This window comes from Mustela nivalis (assembly GCF_964662115.1).
Source record: "Mustela nivalis genome assembly, chromosome: 13".
Taxonomy (NCBI): Eukaryota; Metazoa; Chordata; class Mammalia; order Carnivora; family Mustelidae; genus Mustela; species Mustela nivalis.
Window position 1 is genome coordinate 84,202,579 of NC_139032.1, and position 13,412 is coordinate 84,215,990.

Sequence of the window (13,412 nt, forward strand, 5' to 3'; positions counted from 1 at the left end):
CAAAGAATTTTACACATTAAATCGATGGTAACTGTCGATGAGCCTATGAGGGAATCCTTGCTAGGACCCTCTGGCTTTTACTGCAACTCCTAGTGATAATAACAAAAAGAGAAACCTCCCAAGCAGAAGGTCAATCTAATCCAATCACTTAATGCAGAGTTATGATACCAAATTTCCACATCACTGAATGACCATGGGTTTAGAGGTGTATGCCATAAAGTAGCTGCGGGTGTTAGACATTTAACAAGTTGTTTTATTCCTAATTGCTGGCATTTGCTTAACTGTTTTCTTAATTCTAATTTATGTTTTTATGTTCCAGTTTGTTTACATAGCCCATAGTTCCCAATTGCCTTTATTTGCTTAAGTGTTTCTTTAATTTTATTTACATTTTTATATATGTTGCTTTGCTTACATAACTCATTGTTTTGGAGTGGGCTAGAAATAACCATAAATCCCCATTGCTAATTAGCTTCATCCTCATGACTGATTAGTTAAGATTATGAGCCTAGGAGAAGGGCAGGAAGGTGGCCTGATAGTGAGTCAGAGGATCAATGAATTTTAGAGCTGGAATGAATTTAGAGTTTAAGGCATCCTTCAGAAAGAATTCCGTGGTTTTACGTCTTCCCTATTAGAGAATTGTGAGAAAGACTGGGTGCTCTTGCTCCTTTATGCAAAAATGTACAAGAATTTGGTGACAGCTTTGAAAAACAAGTTAAGAATAAAGACAAAGGCCAATCAATGATGACTATGAGTAACCCATAATGGGGGCTTGAAAGAAGAATCAGAAACTTGACATATGAATGGGCTATAGAAGAGCAGGGAATATTAATGAACATGAGGGGGCTTCTTTGGAAGTAAGCAGAGTAGATTGTTTGGAACTCCCTCTCCAGCAGCTGTGCAGTTTGTAAAGATTTTAGCTTGCCTAACTGTAAGGTTAGCTATTAGCTTTGCAGTGGGGAGTATTTAAAAGTACACACAACATATGAAGGAAAGAACCTGGAACCGAGTAGCCTGCTTCATTCCAAGAATCCATCTGGCATGTAAAGAACTGCTTGTCCTACATTAAACCCTGCAGAGTAAGAGCCATTTTTCATATCTCATACCCCTATTTTTGGTTTCAAATAAGACAGCTTACTGAGTTTGGGGAAGGAACAAGACTTTTCAGAACCACCCAACCAAAGGATCCATCTAGAAGAAGCTCTGTGAATCTCAAATGGAGAAAACATGTCGAGGCTGTTTGGGAAATCGGATTAAGAGAAACCTCAAGCGTCCACAAAAGCCCGGAGTCCAGATCCCTAAACAATGTGAGCATTTAGTCATTTGCAGACAGGGAACAGAGGAAGAGGAGGTGTTATGGATATGAAAATCTGTGGCTGGGGTCCCCAACATTAAATGACTCACGGTGGTGACAGGGTAAGTTGGTAAGTGAAATCCAGTCTATTCTTAAGCAAACGTATCTTTGTTAATAAAGAGCTCGTTTTTGCAGCTTTGGTCCATCTGGAGGCAGCTAAAAGCAAACCCTGCCAAAGGAGTAATCCCTAGATTACCAAGAATTGAGGAGTGCGTGAAGTGTTGTTAAGGCTGGAATTGGTCCTGGATGTCAGGCCCTTTCCCTCCTCCTGGAGCCACTTCCCTCTGACACATTTTCTTACGCTCCCCTTTCAAGAGAAAGTGTATGGCAATCAGATCCGCCCAGAGCAGACATGAAGCATGCGGGACAACAGGCTCTCACCTTACCCGGTCCCCTCTTAAGGGACAACGCAAGGCCTGAGTGCCGGCGCCAACTCCGAGCAGCGCCCTTTCGGTTACTATGGTGATCCCCGGAGGGGGCGGGGCCACCATCCGCCGCTTCCCCGCCTCTGCCCAGACATTTCGAACGCTCCAATTGGGGCAGCGCTTTCTTGCCTCTGTCCCGCCCCGTTCGGCTCCTAGTGCAATACGGTAGGCCCGGGACGGGCAGCCGGAACCCTGAGGGTACCACCTCCTGACGGGAAGAGCGGGAAAATATACCAGGCGCTGTGTTAGGCGTGAAGCTCGCGGCACTGCGGGGAAGCACATGGGTGGCTTTGGAAACGAGTTGCCCCGTGTCCCATACACAACTCCTCGCACCAATGACTATTAACACTAGGGATCAAGAGCCGGGGTGCGGGCACAGCGTTTGCGGGCCCGGTCGGCCTGTCCCGCGGGCCCAGGACGCGACCAGGCGTGAGGATCCTGGGGCGCGCTCTCCGGCGGTGGGGATCCGAGGCCAGAGAGGGCGGACCGCAGCTCGGGGGCGGTGCCAGTGGCGGCGGCGGGAGGCGTAAAGCCCAATGAGCGCGCGCGCCGCCCCCGGGGGCGGAGCGTGCCGAGCGCTCCCCGCCCTCCCTTTCGCCCCCGCCCCTCCCCCCGGGCGCCGTGGCCGCAGTGAGTGAGTGGCACTGGCAGCCTGTCAATCCCTCAGCCGAGCGGCCTTCGAGCCCGGTCCGCGGCGGCTGCTGGCAGGGTGCGCGGCTCCGGCAGTGGCGGCGGCGACTTCTTCCGCCCCATCAATCTGCTGTCCGCCCGGCGCGCGGCCCGCCGGGGCCCTCCATCGGGCTCCGCGCCCCGCTGCGCCGGCCCGCCCGCTCCCAAACTTTCCTCCTCCGCCCCCTTCGCTCCCCTCGGCCCGCCCGCCGGCCTCTTCCTTCGCCGCCGCCTGCCGCCGCCGCTCCCTCCCCCGGGGCGGCCGGGGCTCGGATCCCGCCCGGCCGAGGCGGCGGAGGCGGCGGCGGCGGCGGCCGAGGGAGGGGAGTGCGCAGGCTGGCGCTGGGGGCGGCGGGCGTCCCGGCAACTCGGCGGGCGCTGAGGAGCAAGTTGCGCGGGGCCGCCCGGCGGGGCGCGCGGCGGCGCGGAGGCGGCGCGGCGGCCGCGTGAGGGCAGCGGGCGCCGCTGCCTCCGCCTCCGCCACCGCCGCGGATCCCGGCGCTTCCGCCCGGCCCTTCTCCTGAGCCTCGGCGGCGGCGGAAGCCAGAGCCGGGCGCCGGTCCGCGCCACCTCAGCCGCGGGCCCCGCCGGCCGGGGCGCCCCCTCCCCGCGCGGGCGGGGAGCGCGCGGCCGCCTCCCCCTCCCCCTCCCCCCTTTCTTCTCCTCCCTCGTCGCCGCCGCCGCCGCCGCCGCCGCTGCCGCCGCCGCCTCAGCCTTCGCCTCAGCCGCCGCCGCCGCCCGCTCCCGCCCGCGCGCGGCGGGATGGACGATCAATCCAGGATGCTGCAGACTCTGGCCGGGGTGAACCTGGCCGGCCACTCGGTGCAGGGGGGCATGGCCCTGCCGCCTCCCCCGCACGGCCACGAAGGGGCGGACGGCGACGGCAGGAAGCAGGACATCGGCGACATCCTCCACCAGATCATGACCATCACCGACCAGAGCTTGGACGAGGCGCAAGCAAAGTTGGTGTCGTCTCATTAAGCATCTTTTGTGTGTGTGCGAGAGCCGGGCCCGCGGCCGAGTCGGGGCCCGGGGTGGCGCCCGGGGCAGGGGCCTCAGCCCTGGGCAGGGAACTTTCTCCGCAAACCGGCAGCCTGCCCGGGCCTCGGGGGGACTTGCCCGCACCCCTCGACGCGGGCGGGAGTCGGCAAAGTTGCTCTCGGGGCTCGGGACAGACTTGGTGCCACGCGGATTTTGTGGTTTTCTCGCCCTCCCCCGTCCGGCCCTCTAGCAGCCCGGCCCCCTCCCACGGATTCAAACCTCCCGCCTGGACCCTGTGCACGCCGCCCCGAGAGGGCCCCGGGCCGTTCTTGCGGGAAGTGCAACTTTCTCCTCCGGCCCGGAGTCGCGGCGCGGGGCTCCACTTGGCCGCGGGACGACCTCGTCGTGCGGGCGGCCGCCCCAGCTGGGAGGGCGCGGGGCGATGGGCGGTTCCCTGGCGGGTCCGGGTGCGGGCGGCCAAGTTCTCGGGGAAGGGAGGGCCGTCTCGCAAACTTTGCCGAGCTGTCACCGCCCGCTGGCCGCAGTCGGCCGGTCGCAGGCGCCGCGCCCGCTCCCTCTGCGGAGGGCGGACGCCGGAGCCCCTCCGCGCCGTCCCCTCCCCCGGGTCGCCGTCGTCTGCCCCGCTAGCTAGGCTCCCCGCGCGGGTTCGCGCCTTGCGGTCGCCGAGGCAGCTGCCGGCCGGGCAGATGGGTCGCGCCTCGTTCGGGCTGGAGCTTTAGCCGCCGGAGCTTGCGGGCTGTCGCTAACTAGTCAACTTGAGTTTCTGTTGACTTGCCATGGTTCCAAGGAGCCTTCCAAAATAGAAGGCCGGAATTAAATCTTGGATCTAACTTAAAGGAAGGCGCCATATTATTCCATAGGTGATGCTAATACCTTTGTGTTTTGCTATTTGTTTTTTAGGAAACATGCCCTGAACTGTCACAGAATGAAACCCGCGCTCTTCAGCGTCCTGTGTGAGATCAAAGAGAAAACAGGTAAGAGGCTGCGCCCCGTAGTGGGCCTGGAGACCCCCGAGGTGGGGTCAGAGCTACTCCTTCCACTCTCCAGTTGAGAGCTGCTGCTTTTGGGCACCGCCATCTTTGATCATTCTCTCCTTCCCACCTCCTGATCTTGAGAAAAAACTGCAATAAATCTGGAGTCGATTTCTCAGTTCCGCTCCCGGTATAAAATGAAGTGTAGATGCGGACGGGGCTGGGTCGCTGTCCCCAGGCGGCCGCCCCTGGCTGTGGGCAGGGAGGGGGCCCGGAGCGCCGGCCGCCCTCTCCCGCTCCTTTCCCCCTTGTTTGTATGTCAGTTTTTTAAAAAGGAGCAACGGGAGACTGGATGCCAGGGACTGAGTCCCAGAGAGAAGCATCGCCTGAACTTTGTTTTACTTAGACAGTTCTAAGCTTCAGCTCCACAGATAGAAGAATAGGATGTTTGAATTAGTGTTTTAGTTGGGAAGGCTACTTTTGAGAAGCAAGAAAGGGTAATGGTGTGTTTAGGCATGTACAGTGTATTACATCTATTACTACTTTCATTGAATTTTATGCTTGAAGTCATTACATTGTAAATATGTTTAATATATTTTATAAAGTAGAAAAAGGTTCACATTAGCAGGCTAAATAATTTTTGAAGTGTTTAAGGCAGGGAACATATGAGAAGACAGGTTTTACAGAAGTGCTAGGATAAAAACTACACAAACAGACATTCCTGGCAATTCATTTCAATTTAATTTTCTTGTTAGACTTTTTAAAATTAAAGGTATTTTAGCCTTGAGGTGACAGTAGGAACTCAAGTGGAATTAAAAATTTAATTTAGATGCTTTAGTTCAGATTTGGCATTATCTGCCCTGTATATGGCAAACAAGTGCCTTAAACAAGCTTTACTGTTGGTGTGTGTGTGTGTGTGTGTGCGTGCGCGCGCGCTAGCTATAAGGTATTATAAAGTTGCTGTTTTTTAAGTTGAGGCAAAGAAGAGAAAGTTAAAGTCCAGGATATAGCAATATCCAATATCCTAGTAATGCTATTTAAAAGATTAAAAGTTATTGTGTTTAAATCGAGTGCACAAATGATAGCACACTGAATATACATGTTAGTTGGTAGAAGAATTGTCTTCCTTTTAAACATATTTTTCACTCTGCAATGCTATTCTGATTCCAAAGGTAATCAAGAGAAGATGGGTTATTGCTACCTATTAAAATATATGCTAAAACCATAATTAACAGAAAACACTGAAATCCTTAAAGAGTAGTTTTCCTGCTTTTCATTCACCTAGTATTCATGGTTTGTAAATGTTGAGTGATTCTTTTAAAGATAGATTTTACATTTTGAAAACCACAGGCATTTTAAATGACTACTCTGTGTTGATTTTTAGCTCCCTTTAGGACGCATTGTGATTTAAAATGGTAGATAATTTTTATCTGACTATGAAATAAAACATCAAGCATTACATCTTGAAGATTCTTAGTTTAGAAGCCTAAAAGTGTACAGTTCTCAGTAAATTATGTTGCTTAATGTCCAAGGATTTTCTTGCTATCAGGGCTCCACTTCAGTTTCTGCTGACAGCTAAGCACTGGGGTATTGACTATGTTGTGAATATTAAGATTGATTCAACTTACACGGCATTATATTACTAGGGAGACGGGATTGATATTTTTCCCCTATCACCCGCTTCTTGTTATTTGTATTTATTTTTTTGCCGTTTTAAAGTTTTGGCCTAGCCAGCTTGAGAACCAAACCCAGCAAACTGCTTTTCTTGTTTAGACATTTAGCAGCAGGCAGAATTCAATTAGGAGGCATAAGTCCTCTAGTTGCTTATTTGCACAAGACTTAGTTACACTATTCTGAAAGGAAAGTATAGTCAGCCTCATGTCAAAGGTGAGTTACGAAAAAGAAACAAGTCTTTTCAGAGTCTGGGATTACTGGCACAGAGAGCTTTGCTAGGGCTTTTGCTATTTAAGAAGCAAGAGGTAGCTGACAAAGGACATTTTTGTGTTTTGAAAATTGTTTCTGAGGCTTTCAGCGATAACTTGTAAATTAGACCCTCTTTTTATGCTTTGGCCGGCAGATTCAAGTTTGCACGTTATCTCTTTTGTAAAAAGGCAACGGCCGACAAAGAGTAAAGACGGCTGTCTGGGCAGAGGCATCTTCCTGCCTGCCTCTCTAAGCTCGAGAGGGACGGGGATTTAAGTACCAAGTGATTGATTGGGGTGAAGCTCTTTCTCTCCTCTCCTTTCTCTCCTACTACCCAGAGCTCCACCTCACCCTCCAAAACTAGTCTTAGGACAGGGCCGCTGGACCTAGTATCCTTAATTTGAAATAAAACATCTGTGTAGACAGTGTTACTAAGGCAAAGAAAGCGGGGCAGCAAATTCCAGGCCTCCCCTCTTCCTCCCCATGTCTGTTCCCACAGTTCTGCTTTCGAAACATTGTGAACTTATAAAATAAGCATTGTAGAATATATGTATATTGCATAATGGTTTTTCTTTAGATCATTTTATTTAACCTAATAATATAGTATCTAAAGATTAATTCTTTGCAATCTAGAGAAAGTTTACCTAGTCATTTGTAACAGAAACCGGAACATTATGTGATGACTCTATTCTGCATAATGGAGGGGTAGGGGGTTGACTAGTGGGAAGGTGGAGGGGGGAAACTGTCACTTCAATGGATAATGTCATTTCAGTTGTGCTTCTCCTAAAATAAGACAAAATCATTAAAAATTTTTCTGTATTTATAGATCTGCCAGTAGATTTTGAGGTTTCTGATTAAGCAGTGAACACAGCCAGTTCTGATGCACATGAGGGATTTAGTTTGGAAAACATCTTTTTTCTCTCCTACCAAATATGATAAGGTATTTTTCCCTTCTGACAGATAAATGGGTGATCTACCACAATTATATTATTTTCTTGTTCAGAGGTAGGGAAAGTATACTTTTCTTATGAGGTGCTTGATTTTCTTGAAAATGTATTCTTTTGTAAAATTCATTGTACGATTATTTTTGGGTAGAAACGTCATCTCTAGTTGAATTGTGATATTTATGCATTTTGAAAGCAACTGAAGAGTTACAGGCTTTGAAATCAACATATTTGTCTATTTTAAACTAAGCAACCAGCGAGATAATTGTTGATATGTGAAGATTTTCCTCTTAATTACTTTTTAGTCATATTTTACCATCAATCTCTTATTAAATATCCCTGATGCTTCGAGGTCTCCTCATCTCCATACTTATTTTGGTGCATTCCCTCACATCTTTTGGCCATCTTAATCTGATTGTTGAAGTACTTTTCTTTGTGAAATATTCCATCCTCATAAATCTGCCTTCTCTCCAAAGCCTTTAATTATGGGAGTTCTTTTTTGAGAAATAAATGTATTTTTAAAAATTCTAATGAAAATCCAACATTTTTATATATAATCTGAATCATATTGTGAAAAAAATATTTTGTATTTCAGAAAAAACCAACACCACCTTTTCTTTTCTAAATGGTAGGTTAAAATACTCTATGTTGATAGCTGCCAACCAAACTCTGATTTATTGCCACCACAAACCCTAAATAGCGTTCATTTACTAGTAATGTCTAATGGCATACATGATGGTTTGCCAGATTTGTGGCCTTTGTGAGGCTTATAAGCAGGACTGACTTGGGAAGATCATAAAACTTAATGAACTTCTCTACTGCAGGAGGTGTCCGCAGGGGAAGAGAAAGGGCTGCTTGGCTGGTTGGGCTGGTTGAAATATTTTTTATGTTTAAGGATAAGAAAATGACTATTAAAAATGCTTTACTTTTAAAGGACCCTCTTTTTCCCCCAACAAGTCATAAGAATTTTAGATATCAAAACTGGATCAAGAATGTAGCTTGTTATGTGAGTTTTTATATGCATTTAGAATGTGATATATATGATTAAACCTTTTATCTTTAGTGTTATCAGTATGACTAGATTTCAGAGGGACAGAGCAGTGCTCTCAGTGAACACCTCTAATTCTGACCCTATAGGCTTAGAGACTCAATGGAGTCTTCTTTTTCCCTTTTCTTTTTATGCTTCAATTTTAAAATTTGTTTTTTTTTTCCTTTGTACAGTGCCGTGTAATTCTTTAATTCCCAGCGTATAAAAGCCAAATATTCCGTGAAGTGAAAATTTAGCAGGAAAGATGAAAACCGTTATATATGAGACTAAATGCGATTATATATATTGCATGTATTCTTTTAAGTTGCTCTTGAAATTATTTCAGATGTAATGATCATTATTTGTCCCAGCCTTTTAAAAGCAAATGCACTGTTCCATACATGATTCATTGTTGTGTTTTAATGAACTTACTTTCTAGTTTTTAAGAACTTTTAATTATGAACAACTGGTAACATAAAAAACATGTAGAGGGAGGAGAAACTTGAACCCCCATGAACTAATTCCCCACTTTCAGCAGCTAGCAACACTTGGTCAATCTTGTTTTCTCTGTAATTCCCACCCTTTCAAAATTATTTTGAAGCAAATTTTAATGGACTTTTAACACTTTAAATTTCATATCTTTCATATCAGTTTTAGACACATTATATCTTGTTTACATTGAAAATATTAAATAAACAGGAAAAAGTCAGTCTATCTCAGAAATGTCGTAAATTATATTGCTTTATCACAAATTTTTTCTTAAAGCAATTTAAGAATATTTTTATTGACTTTTCCCCATTTTTTATAGATTTGTATCACTCACTATAGCTTTTTAATGAGGTATTGAGGGAAGATGTAGAAAAGTGGTGTTTTGCTAACTTTCTTACCTTCCTCTCATTCTTTCAGACAGTAGATGCAATATATTCATAAAAAAAATCTAGAAAAAAATCCTGCTACCATACTGGTTTAGAACTTTATGATCTACAGTATCAAGTATTATGTTATCTTAAAAATATGGGGGATATCTTAAAACCCTTTTTTTTCCTTCCTGATAAAAATATATTGAACCTCTTAGTACTAATTTGATCTGTGCAAGTAATTCTTTCATGCCTTAGTTTTAGTGGAGTTCATGTTATTACAGATTTATGTAGTTTTTGTCCTTTACTTGGGACTTTACTATGTTATTTTATTAATTTACATAATTCTATTCCTAATCAGAAGTATATTAATACATTGGTGAAGGAAGCCCTGATTTGCCCTGAAGAGCGTAGTGTTTCATCGGCTTTCATAAAATATATTTGTGTACATCTTTCAAACCATAATCCTTTCCTTTTTAATTAATTTCACTTGTACTTTTAGATTTCAGTTTGTAAGTTTTGTCAAAGGTTTCTTTCAAGACAGATTTAAAAAGTTTAACATCTTACTTGGATTATTTATATTTTGATACTTGATGGTGGCATTGTACAAGGTGAAGTTCTGTTGTATGAAGTGTGGTCATAAAGAATTGAAACCACATATCAAGAACCACGCCCTAAATCAGTCACCACTTTATGTTCATACCATTGAGGTATCTATTCAGAATAAATACCTAAAACATCAGCATAAACACATAAAGTTAAATGAAGATTTTAGACTATTTTTCCTCTATTCAGGTACATGTGGACATCTTCAGGTATTTATTATTTCAGTATTGACGCTATGAGAATAATGTTTTATTTGTTTTCTCAGCAGGGTTGTGTTTTAGCCATTTATCAGTGTGATCAGCATGATTTAGGTAGTTACTGACTAACAAAGCTTGCACACCCTCCACCTCCTCAAGTTGACCTTTCAAGCGTTTGCTCTACTTCAGTAGGCCATTTGAGTCTTTAAATATGAGGAGAGTAAGTAATTTACATCACTATGTAGTTTTAAGTTGGTGGAAGTTTTCCAGACCTGGCTATCAGATTTTTTTTTACAAAGTTACAGAAGTTAATCAAACAAATTGCTATCACAACAAAGTTATAGTGTTGTTACATTTAGCAAATGAATTAATAAGCAATGCTTGAACAAGTCACTGAAAAAATAAAGCATCTTTTTATGCCTTCAGACACAGAACCATGTTCAAATAAATTTCAATAATCTTCAAACTTAATTCCAATTATTGACTTTGTAGGTAGAATACTTATCAGAATCTCTTTTTTTTTTTAATAGATGTATTCTGTAAATATATGTTTGTAGTTTTTGATGGTAATGGTTGTTTGCTTTGGTACTACATTTGAGAGTATCTCTAGCAAAAAAATGGTGTGATAGAATGTGTTAAGTTGAACTGGCATGGTTTTTTTGGGGGGGAGGACTGACTGCGTGATAGTAGCTGATTAGGACTGAAGACAATTAAAATTAATTATGGATAAAAGTAATTGTTAAAAGTTTTGTACTTTTTTTCTTGAGTGTAACTGCTTTAAAAAAGCTATTTTGAACAATAACCCTTTTTGTGTGATCATATTAATGAGGACTTCGTATACAATGTAATCCTTTTAATGCTGATGATTCCTCACAATGTTTAAACCATTATTTGGGAGACTCGACATATGTTATGGCAAAATGATTTTTTTGTGTGTTTGTTTTGTTTTATGTGATACATCAGTTTTCAAAGCACATTTCTTAGGCATCAGAGTCCAGCAGGTGGCTTTTTACATTAAAAAATTCATAAATTTTAAAATCCCATAAAATTTTATTTCAAATTCAAATTAACTAATTGAGAATGTCAACATTTCCACTGTCTCTATATTAACATTTATAATAGAACAAATGGTTGCATATAGAAATTATCTGCAACATAATCTAAATTAAGATTCTAAACAGGCATTACAGATGCTGGTAACTTTGGCAATTATCATTTTGTTTGGTGAACAGTAGTAAAACAGTGTGCGGTAAAAGTGTTTAGAGAGAGAGGATAAATAAATTGAACAGTTTTGCAATGCAAAGTGGTTTGTGGTGTTTTTGAGGATTTCTTGGCTCTCTCTTAACTGCTATTGTGAGCCTGGAGCAGATTTCCCCATTGCTAATGCCCTAGAAGTATTAATTCACTTTGATATGCTAATTAGAGGGCATTATGCAAGAAATGAGATTAAGTGGCAGCATGAAGCCATTTGCCTGTCAGTAAATTGAGAGCTTTAGCATCAGGAGGAGCTTTGTTTTTTTTTTTTTTTTTTTTTTTTTGTTGTGTGTGTGTGTTTTTTTTTTTTTTTTTTTTTTAGTTTCTCTTGGTTTTGCATATAAATAAAATTGATTGAAAGGTCTAGAGAAGCTTCTAGAACATTGCTGTATTTTTCACCCTCTTATGATTATAGAAACGTGGTGTTAAAGAATTTTTCTGACTATTAATTGACCTAATTGGAGATACAAATAGGAAGTTTTTATTGTACTCTCTCTTACATGAGAGTATACTAAGAATTTTGTGTTGTCTAGTCTTTTTTTCTAAAGCCTAATTTCAGTAGCATGGCTAGTAAACTGTTAGCACCTCTTTTCAGAGTGTAAACTTGTGTGTGTGTTTGTGCAGTAATGTCTTCACTAAACTGAACTTCACAAGAATATTTTCTTTACTAAGGAAAGAAGGAGTAAGTTGTTGACTTGGGCTTCAGGAAACTATGTTAAATGAGCAGTAAGACTGACTTCAATACCTAGAAGCAGGAACAATTAAAGTTAGTGGTTATACTCTGTACTTTACACACCTGTGGAATTTACATTTCAGCATGTATGTGTTGTATAAGATCACTGCATTTTTTTATTTTTATGTTGAAGATTGAGTTTCATACTTGACTCTGATTTTGCTGACTGTGGTGGTTTAAGCCAGACTTTTGATTTTTCTCTCTGTAAAGCTTCTATGTGATTTTCTGTATTTTGTGGGGAAATGCATGAATGAATACTGGGATTGGAGTTGTGGACTGGGAGGAAGACAGAACTTCTCTGGGCCCATGAAGAATTTAAGATTTGCTCAAACATGGAACTTTTTTTTTTTTTTTTTTAACCTCTATAAACCATTGCTAGAGGTAGAATTGTAAACCGCTGCCCTAACTGCTACCAGGCTGTGGTTAGATAGGAGAGAGTTTGAATAAAGCATTTGTATTGAGGCTTGCTTCTAGTGTCTGAATTCCACCACTGTGGCTGTGACTTTAGACCTAGTAAACCATAACTTCTCTTCAGAGCCATATGGATTATTTAGTCACCACAGCTGCCATGCATACACACTACCAAGGCTGGCATCTCCTCCGTGTGCATGTGTGGTGCCTGTTAGTGTTAATAGGAGTTAGGAATGTGCACACAGAGAGGGCAATGAAGAGTCTCTCCTGAGACAAAAGTCCTGATTACATTTCTCAATAAAGAGGACTTAGTGTACCTGCATATTAGCCAGTCTTCTAAATGAAATAACTTGCTTACTTTAAATTCTCATTCCCTTCTCAGACTCCCTGAACTAGTTAAATCAATGAATCCTCATTAATCTATGATTACTTGCAAAATTTCATTTAAAGCGTATGAAGTTATTTTTGATTGAAATGGGAACAAAAAGCTTTTGAAATTGCATATTATTATTTTTTAAATAAAAGGTTTTTACAGGCTTTCAAATATACAAAAGCCTTGCATATAAGAATTTATACAGAAATTATCGAGAGCGACTCCTGAGATATTTGATTGGCATTTGATGGGGGGGAAATCACTGCATTTAAAAGAATATATGTAAGTGAAATGGCAAATTTATACGTGATATTATGTGGGAAACTTTACTATCTTAGTGTCTTCAAATGAAGAAGAATTGAGTCAGGTGGTCTCATAAGTTTCTTTTTCCCCATACTTCTTTCAAAAAAAAAAAACCAACACTAAGGATGAAGGTAGTTGGAATTCATAGTCAGATATATCATTTTCAACTTGGAATAGGAACTAGAACAGGAAATTGATTTTATATTTATTATGAAAGCAAGAACTCTGCCACCAACTGACAGCTATCCATGTTTTAGTTTTGTGATAATTGTTCACAGACATTACTCTGCAGTTGGCCCAGATTATTTATAATGTTGATCGGGAAGCCTTTGTCCATTAAAAGGTAGGTGTATAATGAATATCTTT

General features: G+C 42.8%; 1 protein-coding gene across 2 annotated transcripts in view; it reads left to right on the forward strand.

Moving 5' to 3' along the window:
* Positions 1-2,393: 2,393 nt before the first annotated feature.
* The window catches only part of PBX3 (PBX homeobox 3), a 214,408-nt gene continuing 203,389 nt past the window's right edge, over positions 2,394-13,412 (forward strand). For both annotated transcript variants that reach the window (XM_082695605.1, XM_082695606.1), the window contains exons 1-2: positions 2,394-3,407; positions 4,348-4,421. In XM_082695605.1, the coding sequence (XP_082551731.1) occupies positions 3,208-3,407; positions 4,348-4,421 (274 nt within the window). In that variant the 5' untranslated portion in view covers positions 2,394-3,207. The remainder of the gene's footprint in view (positions 3,408-4,347; positions 4,422-13,412) is intronic.